Below are 16,422 nucleotides of genomic sequence, written 5' to 3' on the forward strand. Positions count from 1 at the left end.
TCCAATTATATTGCCTCGGCGTGGAAAAAGTCTCACTTCTTTCTCGTTGCTCAGTAAGGCTCAAGGCCACTCATTCGGCGATACCAACCACATAATGAGGGACAAACACCCTAGTGATAAAGCTATTGCTTGCTCCAGCCCCCCGGTGCAGATTTCAACGAACATGACTCGGTAGCTTGGTCAAGGTAGGATTAATGTAACCCTAACCAAGCCACTAGGGGAGGCCAGAGCGGCGATCAGCACCCCTAACTTGGAACCGGACAAGCCGAAGGGAGGCTGGGCTGAAACAGAGAAAGGCAACGTGCAATTGACTGGCAGATGCAGCTTTTTGTTCTTGCACTTGGCGCTGAGCGGGGTAGCGTATCACTGCAGCCTGGACAAACCCCATTCTTATAGAGATCCAATGCTCCTTTTTCGAACTTGGGGAGTTATTATCCATAACAAATCAAGCTTGAGGTTAACCATGACCCATTTTCCGCGCAGACCATACCCACGTCCACGCCCCGACCCGACCATCTTCGCTCTTCGACCTCGAGTCTATATTGTCATTCTCGTCCTTGTCTATGCTGCCCTTTCACTCACAGCATGGACCTTACTATGTATTCTCAACACGAGGCCTATAGGAAGTACGAGCTATCAGTCTTATAAGTACACATACGACAATTTCGAAGATTTCAGTCAGCAAGTTAATAAATGGTACCAGACGGCCAAGTTCCTCTCTGGTACTGTTGGTGTATTGGCTCTTCCTCTGACTTCTTCAGTCTGCGCTTCTGCCGCAGTAAACTTTGCCCAAACAAGGAGCCGGGGTACAAAGTCTTGCCTTACACTAAAGCAAACAGTGACTCTCGCTAATAAGGGCTGGACAAGCCCTTTTGTTTTACTGACTCTGCCTTTCCAACATAAGCGCTTAGGGAGCTCCTTCTTGTATGGTGCAATTGCCCTTCACGTTTTAGGTATGTGGTGCAACTTCCACCATCGGGATAGGTGCTAAGTAGGCTGCAGGTGGAATACTAAACCCTCTCCAGCAAGTGCTTCTAGGTCAAGAAGACTTGAATGTACCAAGAGGTACTTCTAAAACCAAGGGCGAAGTCAGCGATATTCCCGGGTTAGTGCAGAGATACAAATCGACAACAACGGACAGTGGAAAGACAACTGCCCTACTCAGAGCCTTCTTGAGCAACCCACAGGAAGTGAAAACCCGCCAGAATTTCTGGGGGGACCCGTACAACAAATCTAGTGATCTCTTCGTCGCTGCGGCCCCATCGAATACAAATACCGAGGGACTTCAGCAATTCGTTCCGCGAGCTAACTCATCTGTCCTGAAACAGGAGCTGCAGGACGCAGAGTTTCCGTCTGACTGCTCCGGGGATAGCTTCTTCAGGAACATTACCTTGAGAAGAGATTGGGAAATATCCATATGCATGCCTGGTAACCTGAGCTCTTCGCCCTTCACGCAAACACGCGATCGACAAGACTTTGATGAAGTACTATACATTGCAATTAGGTCCTACAATATCTGGACTACCTTTATGTTGACCTGTTCAACAACAATCGGTTACTTTCGGCTCCCTAACATTGGGAATGCGAACAAACCAGGGCCTCTGCTGGAAAAAGACCCCATGAAAACAGATGAACATATTCCGGTACACCGGTCGGTATTTACGTGTCCATTTAATGCGAGACATTCGTAAGGCCCAGCGATCTAAATTTTCTCTCCGTATAGTTACAGGCCCCCCGCCGAACCGCTTGATTCGTCGAAGAGACCTGGTGAAGATCCATCTGGGAAGTTTTTGCTGGAGCTAGTCCCTGGCAAAGGTCCCTTGGCACTTCTGGCGGTCGCCCTGTTTGGTGAAGGCTCCTTTCTCGATACACGTTTAAAGCCCACTGTGAATATAACCCGATCTAGCGGGTTGGAGTGCGTTGAGTATGGCCCAATGGCGTTTAGCGCTAGCTTCGGCTGTTTAAACGATAGTCCAATGAATGGCAACATGCATGTATACTTTTTGCAAACGCTGGCCAAAAAAGAAAGCTTTGATCAAGGGCTAATGCTTGCGAACATGGCCATACTGTCCGATATGGATAACTTATGGAAGGGTATTCCCGTCGAAATTCAATCGGTGGCGCCTATTACCAAGCCCGCAATATCGAAGTTGTCTATGATCGTCTTTTCCTCCCTTTTAGGGACCTACCTCATTCTACTACTGGCCCTCTCCTGCTGGGCTAGTGTTAGGATTGGCTGGACGGACTCACTGGACGCCTATGCGATGCTAAAAATGGGCAGCACGTTGGCGACAGATCCATTCTACTCTGAAGTTATACGGAAAACCAACGAAAAGGTTCTTGATAAGCTTCCTGGCTGGGTGGGGGATCAAGACCCAGAGGAGACCATGGGGAAGTTAGCCGTGGGAGGGCAGGCACCGGTCAGATGGCGAAGAAGATATCGGAAGGGAAGTGATATGTTGTTGTAGATGAGATTCTCGTCTCGAGATTACTATGTATATTAATGATCAGCGGATAAGTGTTTATTTTGATTATCTTCTTTCCAACCGAATGCGCTACTAGCCCCTGGCATTGAAGCAGGGTTGATACTTTTGGAGATGTTAGGTCTCACAGTTCATAATCGCTACTTGAAAACGTTCTCTAAGTTCCGTATGACAACTGTTTATTGAAACCTCCCTTTGAACACAGGCATATATAAAAAAGTGCTGGGGGAGGCCGCGGAATCGTAGAGGTCTTGAATTGATAAAATGCCTCGAAGACCGCTGAATGGCTAAAACCCACTGTGGGCCAGGCATGCAAAGGCCTAAGGCTCCAACACGGGATAATATGCGAAACACATCTACTCAGAGAAAGCAAGAACAGGGCCACTAGAACCCCTAAAACAACAATATCGCTACTCCCGATGTTAAGATGATTTCAATTAAACAGGCCCCATTAACGCTCAATCGCAGAGGTAGGCAGCAGGCCCCCACGGCGCTTTCGCAGTTAAGGAAAACGTGAATAGCTTCATTTTTACATTTTCAATTCACCTTCCGGAAGTTTTCATACACCTCAAATTACAGGTAGTTCAAAAGCCTCATTCTCTTTCTAGGTGTCGAGGTCAAATTCCTGCGTCAGGTGACCGATCGCGGTAACGAGTCATTTAAATCCAATGACTGCCCGTCGCTTGTCAGGCAAAACACTGTTCGCGGTTCGTTTTGCTACCCAACAAGCCCCTTTCAAAGATGTCGCTTTGTAGCTTGGCAAATGAGTTGCTCCTATCTATTGGTGAGCTCCTCAGATCAGAGAGCGATTTGAATGCCTTCGTTCAGACGAATCGCCGCATTTATAATCTCCTGAACTCCTATCTCTACCGGCATAATGCCCAGTACTTCGCAGGCTCAGCACTGTTGTGGGCCGCCGAAAAAGGACACGAGGCGACAACTCGAAGACTTCTGGACCTAGGCTTGAAAATCGAAGTAACTACATTTGGTGACCAAACGCCGCTCTCGCTAGCCGCGGAATGCGGCCACGCAGAAGTAGTAGCGCTTCTTACAACGAATGGCGTCGACCTCAACTCCAAGGATTATGAAGGCCTCACGCCCTTGTCATGGGCTGCGAGGTATGGAAATGAGAAGGTGGAGAGGCATCTTCTGACTGTAGATGGTGTCAACCCACATTCAACTGATATGGGTGGCCAACCACCATTATCGTGGGCTGCAAGGTATGGGCACGAGGAGGTGTTAAATCTACTTCGATATGACGATCTTTCCCATTGACTTACTGAGAGTACTTCTTCTTCTTCTTCTTCTTCTTCTTCTTCTTCTTCTTCTTCTTCTTCTTCTTCTTCTTCTTCTTCTTCTTCTTCTTCTTCTTCTTCTTCTTCTTCTTCTTCTTCTTCTTCTTCTTCTTCTTCTTCTTCTTCTTCTTCTTCTTCTTCTTCTTCTTCTTCTCTCTCTTTTGTCCTCCCCTCCAGAAAAAAAGAAATACGCGAAGCAGCATGTTTGTGTCGAAAAGGTTTCATGCTCTAGGCTTTGTTTAATGTATCTTGGTCAACCCGCAACCATATACTTTTTACAGCCATGACCATGAATGGTCATTACAAGGATGCTCCTGGCCCGCTCATGGTGATGCCACCGGCCTTTCTCGGCGGGTTGAATGGCTGATTAAAAAATGCCACCGATTGTGGCATTTTTCGGTTGGGGCTTGTTGTCCAACATGAAATGGAACCCTTCACCCTGAAGGTTAATCTGAATGGTCGACTTAAAGGACAAGATCATAAATGGTTTCGCTTTCATCACTTTTCGAATCGAGAAAATACCATTCCTATTATGGTTACCCCATCTGATGACCAAAATCAGCAACTGGATGAAATCGCTATTAACCTGGACGAAGAGATGACAATAGCGAATGTAAATAATTATGTGCGGACTTCACATATGTCAACGAAAGCAGGAGCCTCGAACGTCAGTAACACGAGTGTTTTGACGGAGCGACAAAGTCAACCCACCATGAATGATCTACATGATGACCACTTACCAGCTGATCCTAGAACGCATAAGACTGCCATGGATTATACGATTGCCTGGATTTGCGCACTCCCTACTGAAATGGCAGCCGCCAAGGGAATGTTAGATGAAGTCCAGGAAAGCTTACAGACTCACCCGGGCGATGGGAATAGTTACATATTGGGAAGGATAGGCCTCCACAACATTGTGATCACTTGTTTACCACACTACGGAACGACTCCAGCAGCGGTGATGGTATCACAAATGACCCACACCTTCAGGCATATACGACTTTTGCTTTTGGTTGGAATTGGGGGAGGAGCTCCTTCCGGAACAGCCGATATTCGACTTGGCGATGTTGTGGTCAGCTGTCCAACAAAGCGATGTGGAGGAGTTTTACAACACGATTTTGGAAAAATTACTGGAGAAGAGTTCGAGATGACGGGCATGTTGAACAAGCCGCCACGAACTGCCCTGATATCGATAGCAAGACTAAGGATGGAGCACCTTATGGGAAGGAGCAATGTCCATCAATTTATTGCAGAAATGCTTGCAAAGAATCCTGACATGAGGATGACTGGGTTTGCTCATCCTGGCTAGGAGATGGATAGTTTTTTGGAGACCAATTATGAGCACGTCCATTCTGCACCTGCCTGTCAGGATTGCGACGACAGTAGGGCAGTCAATCGTTCTCAAAGAGAAACTAACGCCCCAACTATACATTATGGCCTGATAGCCTCCGGAAATCAAGTTGTCAAACACGGCGTGATGCGGGACCGACTGGCTAAGAAACATGGCATCCTATGTTTTGAGATGGAAGCGGCTGCGTTAATGGACAACTTTCCATGCCTGGTTATCAGAGGGATCAGTGACTATGCGGACTCTCATAAAAATGAGGAATGGCAAGGGTATGCTGCTGCCGCCGCCGCCGGCTATGCAAAGGATCTTTTACTGGTCACTTTAGTGTTGTGTCCTGAGCTCTGTCCTGGACAATTAGACGAATGCAGTAAATGACATGGAGTAAAGAGGCAGCTATCTTTAAATGCTACTAACCACCCATTTTTGACTTCTTCAAACAATGTTAATAAATACTGTTAAAATGAAAAAGAAAATAAAAAAAACTTACTGGCCCATTTCGCCTCACTGCCACCATCGATGCTCCTGATACCAAACCAATTCACTTGGGGCTTCGATCTTCTTCCTGGAGAAATCCCAGAACTAGGTGGACGATTTATCTTCCGCTATCAGAATAGGAGGCTATTCATTCTTCTCGATACCCAATTATTGGTAGAGATCAAAATGTGCAAAATAAAGGTTGTGATACCGCAGTATACTTCTGCATAAAAGACACTTCACCTGTGATGCATCAGCCAATCCCGATTGCGGTGCGGCACAGCCTAGTCTAAGTCTACGAGCCAACCGGATAAAGGCCATTTTCGAGGTCAAAGCGGGTAGCCGTATGATAAATATCCTGACCCCGCCTTATATCATCGATAGCCTTCCCTAATGTCTAGTAAAAGGAATATTCGTGCTTCCAACGATTGTGATATAGAGCCCTCTCCCCTCAAAACAAACCATCCAGCGAAAAGAAGGTATATTCAAAGCTTTGCACGAAATTGAATAAGAATATCAAACTGATACTTCGACCCTCGGCCGTGATGAGCTTCGACCTACAGAACGATGACCCAGCAAACCGGGAGGCGACCCTCCAAACCCTTGAAAGAGCCGACAGCAAGCCGAAAACTATCAAACCCGAGGACCGGGCGGCCTTGAATGAGGCGTTGACGGACCAAGCCACCATGACTCTACTATCATCGGCTGGGCGGTCTTCACAGCAAGAACGTGAGCGCAAGAGAGCTGAGAGGGAGGCTCGAACAAGAGCAAACTGAGGAGATTTATGCAGACTCAGGCTACTGGATGTATAATGTTTTGCGAGATAAGCCACAGGATTTTGTGGACTAGAGATTACTGCCAAGAGCAAATCAAAGGGGGGAAATTAGTATTGACTGTCAATAATGCACATGCTAAATGCAAGACCTCTTGTGGTATGCCCACTTGATGTCGCCGAAAATAAGAGTAGGAAGAGGGATAATTCTTGGCGAGAGCGGGGAAAGCCAAGGGATCAGGTGACTGCAGCACCGCCCGGCGCGGAATATCTCATTGCCCCGGGAAAGGGGCCCCTTATTGAATGCTTGTAAACTGAAGTTGTAGCCAAGCAAACGAGCAAAATGGATTTTGACGATCTCAATCTCGCCGCTGTCGACAATCTGCGACTGGAATGGATAAAACTGGCTTCCAATTCAAGTGCAGGAATCTGCGACCTCGCAAATCGCTATCGGCAACGAGATGACTGCAAGCTATGCTCCATGCACTGTGGGTCGTTCAACTTCAGCTTCCGTCTTAGCTGGGAGGATGAGGGAGAGGACTGGTTACTTCGATTCCCACTTCCTGGGAAATCCATGTTCCTGGACGAGAAGGTCCGTAGCGAGGCGTTATTGATGAAATTCATCGCCAGAGAGACCAACATTCCTGTGCCGCGCATCATCGCTTCTGGAACGGGGGATGAGAATCCAACCGGCCTAGGCCCCTTTATCATAATGACCTGGATTGACGGCAAAAAGATGTCAGACGTGCTAAGGCAAAGCGATCTACCCGACAAACAGGACGTTCTGGACCTCGCTATCGGCCCCGAGACGCTCGAAACGCTGTATGGCGAGATGGCGGAAGTTCTGCTTGAGCTCTGGAAGCTCGATTTCGACAAGATCGGCAGCATTGGTGAGGACAGCATGAATGGGAAGCCGATTGTTGATGGGCGACCCTTGACCCGGGAGCTGAACGAGTTGATACGGATCAGCGGATTGAAAGACTGCACACCGCGAAGAGTTTACCATACTTCTGTCGATTATATCACATCTCTTCTGACATTGCAGTCAGTACACCTCGATCAGCAGCGCAATAGCGTGTATGACTCCAAGGACTGCAGGGAGAAATATGCCTGTCGCCAGTTAATGAAAGCTATCGCATTAAATTTCATACCCCAGGACGACTGTGGCCCCTTTAAGTTGTTTTGCGATGATCTATGCCCTGGCAATGTTCTTGTAGATGACTCACTGCGGATTGTGGGTGTTATTGACTGGGAGTTCAGCTATGCGGCTCCTTCTCAATTTGCGGCAAGCATTCCTTGGTGGTTACTCCTACGGCGACCTCATTCGCTTGTTAATCAATATGGTCCTGACGCCTTCTTTGAATCCTTTCTCCCGAAGGCCACCATTTTCTTGGAGGCGCTAGAGAAACGAGAGGAGATTCAGGGCTTGACAGGACAAGATTGCCGCTTGTCAGCTCGGATGCGCCAGTCCATTGAAGACAAATCTGCATGGTTCACGCTTGCGTCGCATATGGTCGCTTCCGTTGATCTTCTGTACTGGGATTTGCTCGATGAATATTGCTGGGGGCCGAGGTCAAGCATAGCACAGAGAGTTCATGCAGTTACGACATCACCAGAAATGCATAAGCGACGGGAGGATTTCGTTCATTCAAAAGTCCAGCAGCTTCGGGAATACAACCAGGAACTTGGGAATGATATCAATGTGAGCTATGAGCCAGAACCACCTCTCAAGCCGATAGAGGAGGGTGGCCCAGCGCTACAGGTATGATGTCTTCTTTGCCCTTCCTATTGTTTTAATTACTGATGATTATTCGCTCAGTATCTGAATATTGTGAGTAAAGGCTTCTTTGAGGGAGCTCTTGTCGGATTGGCCGCTGGGATGGGAATCATGATCTTTATGAAATACTATCGGTCGTAGCTCTGCCATCCAGGCACCAAATTTCCTTCTGCATAAAAACTCTATGTAAGGTAGTAATAGATCAACAGGAAAAATATTAATTAGATTATTATTTAATAAATCTTGTGCGTAAATTAAAGTAGAAAATGAATTTGATAGTTAGAAGAAAATATTAAAAAAGATATCTTTTAACTTATAGTAATGCCTTCGGCCTTCTATCTGATGTGAAATAATTCATTTACCTCATTGTCCGCTAACTAAATTCGTTAGTGATGTGGTCAGTCATACTATATACATTCCTGTATTTACCTAAAGCATATTCTACATCCAGATATAATCAATCACAGTTTTCTTCTAGTATTGTGTCTCAGCATGAACCACCTTCGATATAAGCCCTTCTTTGAATGTAATGGTCCTGCCAGATGGTGTAATGATGCCGTTCAACTGGAAGGCTCTTGATAGCTCATTGACACCCATCCGTAAGCGCGATGTCTATCCATGAGTGGATAAGTCAATCAGGGTCTAACCAGGAGAATTTCGTACATGATGTTATAGACTGTCTCTCTGCAAAGATTAGATGTCTCATAAAAGTCGAAACGTTTTGCTTCAGCGTCGTGCGTTCCCAGTTAAAGGGTACAGAGATTTGCAAGATACAGATCATTCAACTGCACAGAGCACACTTGCATGTTGTCAAGATCAATAGACCGTGTATACTGACTATGCCTCAAGGCAGTGAACTGGGCTTTACGCAAGGAAGTTGACATCATTTCTATGAGTTGGACAATTGACAAAAATGACCCGAATACCCAGGCGACTGACGAATTCAAAAAGGCTATAAGCCAAAGCTGTCAGTGAAAAGCGTCTCTTGTTTGCGGGATTACGAGAGAGTGAAGATGCTGTTTGTTGTTGAAGGGAGGTTTTCCCAAGTCAGCGTGCATGGGGTGTTCAAGATTGGTTCCGCTACCAAAACTGGCAATTTAGTCAAAGCTTATTCCGGAGACACAGGGAACGTTCAGTTCATTCTCCTGAGTCTCAATGCCCTCGTGAACCTTGACAAGGAGTCAAAGGCTCTCAGTGGAATTTCGATTGCCACTGCCCTCATATCAGGCCTCGCTGCCTTGATCATCCTCTGTGCTGACCCTGTGGATCAGGATAGGGGAAAGAAGCCGGGATGTGGACAGTGTTTGCAACAGGCCAAAACCATGAAGGCAGCCTTTCAGCGCATGGGAGATAAAGGTAATGAAGAGAAATATCCCGAAGTTCACAAAATTTTCACTTGAGGGTCGAATCCCTGATTCTGACGACTTCCAGTGTCTGATCAACTCATTGCTTTCTGGTGTGAATAAAGCATCACTTTTGCATGAACAATGTTAAGATTTCATAAGTGTCTTGATCTGACACTTGAGTCATATGATTGGCTGTTAGATTGTATATTATCGGTGTATGCTATGCTAGGTGAACACTATATTTATCCGAATCCGAATTCAATTTAGCAGCGGCTATTCTCAGCTCCACTCCGGACTTTACAACTTTTGTGTTTTTGCTACTCTTCAGAACAGCGAGGACACAACCTAATCACGATACATACATTGGCAGTGTGTAGGTATGGACATTGTATGCACCGCCAAATAATAGTTGAAACCTTTTCCTAACTTCATTTGAGTCCTATATATTCCATAACCCAGCTATCACTGGTACATACGACCACAGGGTGAGGAGAACAGGGCTTCCCGTCCGCTCAGCCGTACTTAAGCCTCACGCCGGCCGGTTAGTAGTTGGGTGGGTGACCACCAGCGAATCCCGGCTGTTGTATGTTTTTGCTTTGAATTTTTTATTTTACTTAGTTCGTCTTTATCTCTTGAACTTTCATATGCCAAGCTCCACGTCTGGAGTAGGCAAATCATTTGGAACACTGCCAGAGGTTAAAAAATGCTACCCCATCGCCCGCAGAGGCGTGTAGACGCATTCGCCGCCCTTCTGATTTGACCCACCGGGTTAATCGAAGCTCAATCTTCACATGCGGCGTTGGCTCATGGCACCTGAGGCATTTTACGAATCTCAGCCACTCGATAGTGCCTATCAATCTAGTCCCAAAGGCGCTTTGATATTCTCGTACTAAATTCCGTATCTTTGAAGACCAAGGCAACAATTTCCCTCCGGGTGTATCGAGAGACAATCTTTTTTTGACGTCTATTGGAGTATATAATTATGAGAATAAAAACAATCAATTACCCTGAAAGTCCGCTCCGTCACCGCTTATCCTCAATTCAGCTTGCCACTTCCACATATTCACCATTTCCTCCCGACTTCAGAAGAGATATCTAAAAAAGGAAATATCAGCGTCGCTCACTCCCCAAAACCCCCCCCCCCCCCCCCCCCCCAAAAAAAAAGAAAACATACCTCTTAAAGCCCATGATCGACAAAGCAGTGGAAAGACTTAAACCCATGGCCCCAGTTCGAAACACAGTTGGTGCCATCATAGCTACCAGTGTTTGCAGAATCGACGGCGCCCTTGCAGCCCGCCTGGGCATAGAAGTAGCATTTGCAGCCGTAGACATTGCTGTCGCAGTTGGCGATGTTGGCGCTGTTCTGCCCGTCCCAGGCGTAGTCGTAGCATCGGCCGATGGGGACGTTGGGAGGAGAGGTGATGAAGTTCTCGCAGCCGCCGTCGCTGTAGTAGTTGATTTGGATGGCGGAGACGGAGGCGACGAGCGCGCAGAGGGAGGTGAGGAGGGTGAACTGCATTGTGAAAGGTGGAGGAGAAGGGTGTTTGAGGATTGGTTGGTGTTGATGGGGTGAGTGGTTGGGTTGGGAGAGAGGGAGGGGGGTTTATATAGTGTTTCTTGGGGTTGGTATTGTGAGTTCTTTCTGGCCAGATTAGGAGTATGGGGGGTCTTTTTCATTCTAGTGGTGATAGTGGGATTGGTGTTGACTAGTTATGTTAGTGCTGATGGTTTGAGTCGGTGTGCGAGTAGATATTGTAGCGAGGGACTAAAAGTGAGACAGGCGTAATTGAGGTATCCGGATTGGGAATAAATGAGGCAAAAGAGTCTGCTATCTTGGTGTATATCGGCTATTCTTACCGCGGGATGGAAGAACCCCATATTGCCAAGAGATTTGGCCGGCTTCGGACCGTTCCCAGAACGGAATATGGAGTCAAAGCCAATATATCCTTCAGAGTTGGAGGAAATTAATATTTGATTAGAGCATTCACTTTGGCAAAGACCATAGAAATGGCTTGGGAAAATCCCTTTGCTGATTCATGTAACAGAGGGTTTATCGTGTAGAATCGAGAAGAGATCAGTCTACAGGTTCTGCAAGCAAAAAGGAAGGGTGAGATTCAGTTTTCTGCACAATCAATGCCACACTAACGCATGAGCCATCTGTCGGCGCTAGAGGACAATTAGTCTGTATCGAGTACCTAATCGGACTATCCCTCCGATGCTAATCGCAGCTTGCAGGACCCACTGCTTACTCCGGAAAAGGGCTAGGTAATGGTGTTCTCACTTAGGGATTATGCAGTAGAAACTATGTCTAATTTATTGTTCACGTATCATTAGATTCTTAGTTGATTCCTCGGGGGTCATTGAACCAGCCGTTGACACCATGAGTGATCAGGAATAATTATTTATTATTAGAAGGTAGAACGCTCAGTACGTAAGAAAGTTGCAAGCTAGGGTCTTTATGGTAGTATACATTGTAAAATACGAAAGTGAAAAGCATGCTCAGTCGGAAGTATGGCAGGCAACATTTTCCTCAGACCCTGGTATGCAGGATAGCATGGGGCTAATTATAAGAACAAAGAAAGAAATAATAGTATAAAATATTTTCCTCAAAATACAATCCACTCTAAAATAGTCTGGGAGAATTTGACTCAACCTTGGATTGAATACATTTAGCTTTATTACCATGGACCAGACTTTGGCAGCGCCTAAAATTCGACTATAAGATGAGTAGGATTGACTTAAAATGGATGAATGAATTAATGGAAAATGGAAGGTGGTTAGGCTGATGAAGAGCTATGCGACTGGAATCCTCCTTCCCCAAAGTGAAGGGAGATTCTGACAGCCTATAGAATCCAAGTAAACAAACCCAACTAGGCCCAGCCTCTAAATTAATACATTAGAGTGAATAAGGTGGGAGCCATGAGGTGTGACGACTGCACTATTCCGGATTAAGTAAGGTCAACATAAAGGTAGTATAGGTACTTTGTCACTTCATTTTTGACTCTTCTTTGCTTTCACTCTCCTACCTCATTTCTCTTGTGATCTCTTACCACCTCCTACTGGCCTGTCACCTTCGAATCTCTTTCCATCCAACCACAAGAAAGGCATCATGGACCCCGGCATCATAGTAGGGATCGATTCCCTCCCAGTCGAGCTATTGGAAATGATTTTGTTGCAACTGGGAATGCAGTTCTTGCTGGTCACCGCTCAACGCGTCTGTCAAAAATGGGAGACCTGTATTCACGAATCCCTCCCTATCCAGCAGAAACTCTTCTACAAAGCCCTGCCGGAATCAGAACCCATAGTCTGCAATCCTCTGTTGGCCGAATTCTTTCCTTTCTTTATTCCTCCATGGCCTGGACCTGGAAGTCATGGGTGGCCGTACGACGCTTGCGATCCGGAATATATCAAAACCCACCCAAAAGTGTCTTCCTACGTCAGGAGGCGAGCTAGAGAAACATGCTCGTTCGGCAGCCTCCCCTCCGATCCATACATTGGGTCGAAAGGCAAAGGATACCTCAATATGGCACGGACAAATATCGACGATTTCATCTTCCATTCGAGGAAGGTGTCAAAATGAGCGCCTTGTATGACATGGTCATTACGCCTTTTGGTGTTGATATTGAATAGCCCCAAATGATTCTGCGGGTGAATTGGTGGCAACTAAGCGAGTTCGGGAATGTCACCAGTACTCCATTTGAGCATAAAATATGGAAATTCCATGGGAGGTCCAAAGGGCAAATATTCAAGCTCGGAGACATTATAATAGAAACCTACCAGGAGCTGGCGAATTACGGGCTCATTGATTTTTTTGAATCATCCAATGAGCTCCAGGAGTATACTTTCCCCTGCGAAGACGGCGCCTTGAGTATTCTGAGAAGTCATCGCGATCTTGCTGAGGCGTGGGGACGCATAGGCGCTACTCGCTGGGCCGATGATATCGATGCATACGAATTTTGAATTCAGTCTGGAACGTCTCATTGAAGATAGTCATTTCGCTTAAGACAGCAAGTCACTGCGTGGGGGATCAGCTATCAGATTCTGAGGATTGTACCTAAATAAACTGTCTGTTGAGGCCTCTTGGTTTACCGATATCTGGAACACATTTGGCCCGTTAAAACCAAGGGATGTTCTGGAATCTTTCACAAGCACGATAGAATAAATTATTCAAAGCCTTTCATCATCATTGTAAAAGAAATTCATATATCCCCAGCTCTTTAAAAAGTTATACCAGCCCAGCCTTCTAGCTTATCTACACTTTCTCGACCTGCTCCTCATACATGTCACTCCCCAAATGCTTCCCGTTTCCAGCGACACTCGTCCGTCTCATGATTCCAGTATCAGCAACAATACTCCTTCCCTGTCCCCGTTTTCTCTCTTTCTGGAGCTCCTTGGAAAGCTGCACGGGACCTTTATCTGGATTCGTAAAGAGAAAGTCGATTTCTTCGAGCGTGAACTTCGCAGTTTCTGGATAGAAGAAGTATACCAGCGGCACGAACGCAAAGTTGGTGCACATGAAAATCAAATACGCTTTCCATTGCAGCCGGTTGATGATGACGGGAGTGATCATGACGACGAAGAAGTTCTATATCTCGGTCAGTACACAGTCTGTTTTCAAATTATCGTGAAGTGGAATGAGACAAAGAAAACAGGAAAGAAAGGAGGAACAAAAAAGCACTGAATGAGCAAGGCAGAAAAGTGCAGAGAGATTCTAATAATTATACTCACCCAAATCCAGTTCGACGAAATTCCGACCGCCGTCCCTTTGGCTCTTGCATGAAGAGGCAAGATCTCGGGAACATAGCACCACGGTATACAATTAACCGAGGCTCCAAAGATAAGCATGAAAACGAAGAAGAATGCAATGGACGCCGAGGCTGTCGGCTTCTCAACGTCCGAGCCCTTGAAACTGAGTAGAATTGAAACCATCATCATGCAAATGCCCAGGCCGAACGAGCCCCAGATCATTGGCGTTCTTCGACCGACTCGGTCCACGAAGAATGTAGGGAATAAGCTGCCAACAACGAACATTATCTGGACGCATCCCCCGATGATGAGGGAGAGGTTTTTGCTGAGTCCGACGTTGTTACTGAGGACGGTTGGGATGAAATAGCTGTTTTCGATTAGCGATGATCAATTGAAAAGGGATTGGGAAGTCCGCATACACAATAAGATTGATGCCACCGACTTGGTTCATGAATTGCATTCCGTAGGCGAGTAGGCTAGTTTGAATTAGCTCGATACAGCTATGGAGTGAAATTGATGGATAGCGCTCACACTCTATGGCCGGTTGAAACCTCATCTTTCTTGAAGACATTTCTGATCTGATCAGCAGCTTTCCTAATTTCGATAAATTCAGTAACAAGAGTTAACATACCTCCATTTGTACTCTCCATGCTTTGTTTCGACAGCAAGAGCTTCAAGGATCTCGGCCTGCTCGGCTAAGATTTTCTCATCGTCTTTAGGTCGACCGTACACATCACTCAGGATTTGTAGCGCCTCCTCATTCCGGCCTTCCTTGTAACAATATCTTGGAGATTCGGGGAGTCCAAATACAAGCACAATGACGACCTTGATTCATTAGCAAAAGGTGACATCGAACATGCTAGGGAAATAAAAAGAAACGGAAACCCACAAAAGCGAAAATCATTTGGCACGCGATGGGAAGTCTCCAAGCAATTTGGCCTCCCACAAAGCTCATTCCATAATCAAAGAAGTAGCTGTTCGAATTAGCTTACCCAATCGCCAATACATAATCAGCTTTACTCCTTACCTGATGACAATGCCCACACCAACAAGCAAGGGCTCACTACAAACAAGCTTCCCACGCTTCGAAGCCTCGCACAGTTCGGATTGATACATAGGCACAGTCGAAGTCTCAATCCCGGTGCCAATGCCCGTGACAAATCGACCAACCATCAGATGAGCGACCGAGAAGGCAGATGTTTGTAATGTTGCACCGATCTAACCGCGTTAGAAACTGGGCTGTGGCATGCACCCCCTGTACCAAACATACCAGGACCCAAACCATAGCCAGCCACATAGCTTTGCGTCTTCCAAGCCAGTCACCGATGAGAAAGTTGACAATGCATCCGGAGAAACAGCCAAGATTGTAGATCGAGACGATGATGCCCATCAAGCTGTCATTGGGGTGGTTCATGGTATCCAGAAAGTCGTCGTTTTCCACGATTCCGGAGAAGACGCCTTGGTCGTAGCCTATATCAGTCAGTAACCGACATCCTCTCCATAAGTCGAGAAATCGGATTAAATCTTGTTGAACTCACCGAACAGAATGAAGGCCATGCCACAGGCCGCCCAGATCGCAGCTTGAAGGACGAACCCCGTCCCGAACATATTTATCTTGACCATCACGAAAGCAATCCAATCCTCCTCGATGGTTCGGACCTCAAAATCCTTCCCTTCTGTGCAAGTGTGTATTTATAAATGTATAAATAAGAAAGTTCATAACCTAATAATTTGTTTCGTCCGGAAACCACCCCATATATACCAAGTTAGGAACCCAAATCAATTCCGCATAGGCCCATGCCACTCTCCTGTCACGGCAGCCTCCCCCCCGGTCCAAGTCCGGGGTCTATGACAAGTTCTCCCCGGAATCAGACCCAGACGGCACCGCATCTGGCAACCCGAGCCACCAATTACCCCAGACTATAGGGTTACCCCGCATGGAGCTAAGCCCAAACAGGCACAACACGGGGAGAGATCGACGGGCAGAAGGAATGTGCCAATTGCCAATCTGATGCCAATTAATGCTTCGTCGCTTCGATGCGCTGTTTTTCTTATTTTCCTACCCCGACGTCATTTGGCGTTTCAAGTGGCTGCTCGCTTAGATGCCTAGATTCGGCCTTTCTCCTTGATTTTGATCTCGCCTAGTTGGGTCAGAAGAGATCGTAGCATCGTACCACCTTT

At 46.5% G+C, this 16,422-nt stretch overlaps 9 protein-coding genes across 9 annotated transcripts; 6 read left to right on the forward strand and 3 right to left on the reverse strand.

Moving 5' to 3' along the window:
- The first annotated feature begins 378 nt into the window (after window positions 1-378).
- P170DRAFT_438020 (uncharacterized protein) lies at window positions 379-2,511 on the forward strand. Its single transcript, XM_024849492.1, has 3 exons — window positions 379-953; window positions 1,003-1,651; window positions 1,724-2,511. The coding sequence occupies exons 1-3, from the start codon at window positions 464-466 to the stop codon at window positions 2,466-2,468; spliced, it is 1,884 nt and encodes a 627-aa protein (XP_024703658.1). The 5' UTR covers window positions 379-463; the 3' UTR covers window positions 2,469-2,511.
- A 1,175-nt stretch (window positions 2,512-3,686) lies between these two features.
- Window positions 3,687-3,981, reverse strand: P170DRAFT_476975 (uncharacterized protein; the record flags this gene model as incomplete). Its single annotated transcript, XM_024853401.1, has 2 exons — window positions 3,687-3,696; window positions 3,764-3,981. The coding sequence occupies 2 exons, from the start codon at window positions 3,979-3,981 to the stop codon at window positions 3,687-3,689; spliced, it is 228 nt and encodes a 75-aa protein (XP_024703659.1).
- Window positions 3,982-4,310: 329 nt separating this feature from the next.
- On the forward strand, window positions 4,311-5,501 carry P170DRAFT_448079 (nucleoside phosphorylase; the record flags this gene model as incomplete). Its single annotated transcript, XM_024850941.1, has 3 exons — window positions 4,311-4,449; window positions 4,522-5,068; window positions 5,099-5,501. The coding sequence occupies 3 exons, from the start codon at window positions 4,311-4,313 to the stop codon at window positions 5,499-5,501; spliced, it is 1,089 nt and encodes a 362-aa protein (XP_024703660.1).
- Window positions 5,502-6,000: 499 nt separating this feature from the next.
- Window positions 6,001-6,595, forward strand: P170DRAFT_438021 (uncharacterized protein). The gene is made up of 2 exons (XM_024849493.1): window positions 6,001-6,079; window positions 6,140-6,595. Exon 2 carries the CDS (start codon window positions 6,146-6,148, stop codon window positions 6,374-6,376), a length of 231 nt encoding a protein of 76 aa, XP_024703661.1. The 5' UTR covers window positions 6,001-6,079; window positions 6,140-6,145; the 3' UTR covers window positions 6,377-6,595.
- A 120-nt stretch (window positions 6,596-6,715) lies between these two features.
- P170DRAFT_456904 (phosphotransferase family protein) lies at window positions 6,716-8,290 on the forward strand (the record flags this gene model as incomplete). The annotated part of the gene is made up of 2 exons (XM_024851663.1): window positions 6,716-8,134; window positions 8,192-8,290. 2 exons carry the CDS (start codon window positions 6,716-6,718, stop codon window positions 8,288-8,290), a joined length of 1,518 nt encoding a protein of 505 aa, XP_024703662.1.
- Window positions 8,291-8,702: 412 nt separating this feature from the next.
- P170DRAFT_427448 (uncharacterized protein) lies at window positions 8,703-9,549 on the forward strand (the record flags this gene model as incomplete). Its single annotated transcript, XM_024847770.1, has 4 exons — window positions 8,703-8,748; window positions 8,825-8,883; window positions 8,999-9,116; window positions 9,182-9,549. 4 exons carry the CDS (start codon window positions 8,703-8,705, stop codon window positions 9,547-9,549), a joined length of 591 nt encoding a protein of 196 aa, XP_024703663.1.
- Window positions 9,550-10,672: 1,123 nt separating this feature from the next.
- On the reverse strand, window positions 10,673-11,014 carry P170DRAFT_427449 (uncharacterized protein; the record flags this gene model as incomplete). Its single annotated transcript, XM_024847771.1, has 1 exon — window positions 10,673-11,014. The coding sequence occupies one exon, from the start codon at window positions 11,012-11,014 to the stop codon at window positions 10,673-10,675; it is 342 nt and encodes a 113-aa protein (XP_024703664.1).
- Window positions 11,015-12,604: 1,590 nt separating this feature from the next.
- Window positions 12,605-13,455, forward strand: P170DRAFT_476980 (uncharacterized protein; the record flags this gene model as incomplete). The annotated part of the gene is made up of 2 exons (XM_024853402.1): window positions 12,605-13,063; window positions 13,126-13,455. 2 exons carry the CDS (start codon window positions 12,605-12,607, stop codon window positions 13,453-13,455), a joined length of 789 nt encoding a protein of 262 aa, XP_024703665.1.
- A 287-nt stretch (window positions 13,456-13,742) lies between these two features.
- P170DRAFT_497694 (putative MFS sugar transporter) lies at window positions 13,743-15,865 on the reverse strand (the record flags this gene model as incomplete). The annotated part of the gene is made up of 9 exons (XM_024854117.1): window positions 13,743-14,080; window positions 14,224-14,608; window positions 14,661-14,717; window positions 14,773-14,835; window positions 14,873-15,066; window positions 15,131-15,215; window positions 15,269-15,459; window positions 15,512-15,711; window positions 15,780-15,865. Coding segments are annotated over 9 exons (1,594 nt in total), but the record flags the coding sequence as incomplete, so codon positions are not given.
- Between the last annotated feature and the right edge of the window lie 557 nt (window positions 15,866-16,422).

The sequence above is a fragment of the Aspergillus steynii genome (genome assembly GCF_002849105.1).
Source record: "Aspergillus steynii IBT 23096 chromosome Unknown P170scaffold_5, whole genome shotgun sequence".
Lineage (NCBI taxonomy): Eukaryota > Fungi > Ascomycota > Eurotiomycetes > Eurotiales > Aspergillaceae > Aspergillus > Aspergillus steynii.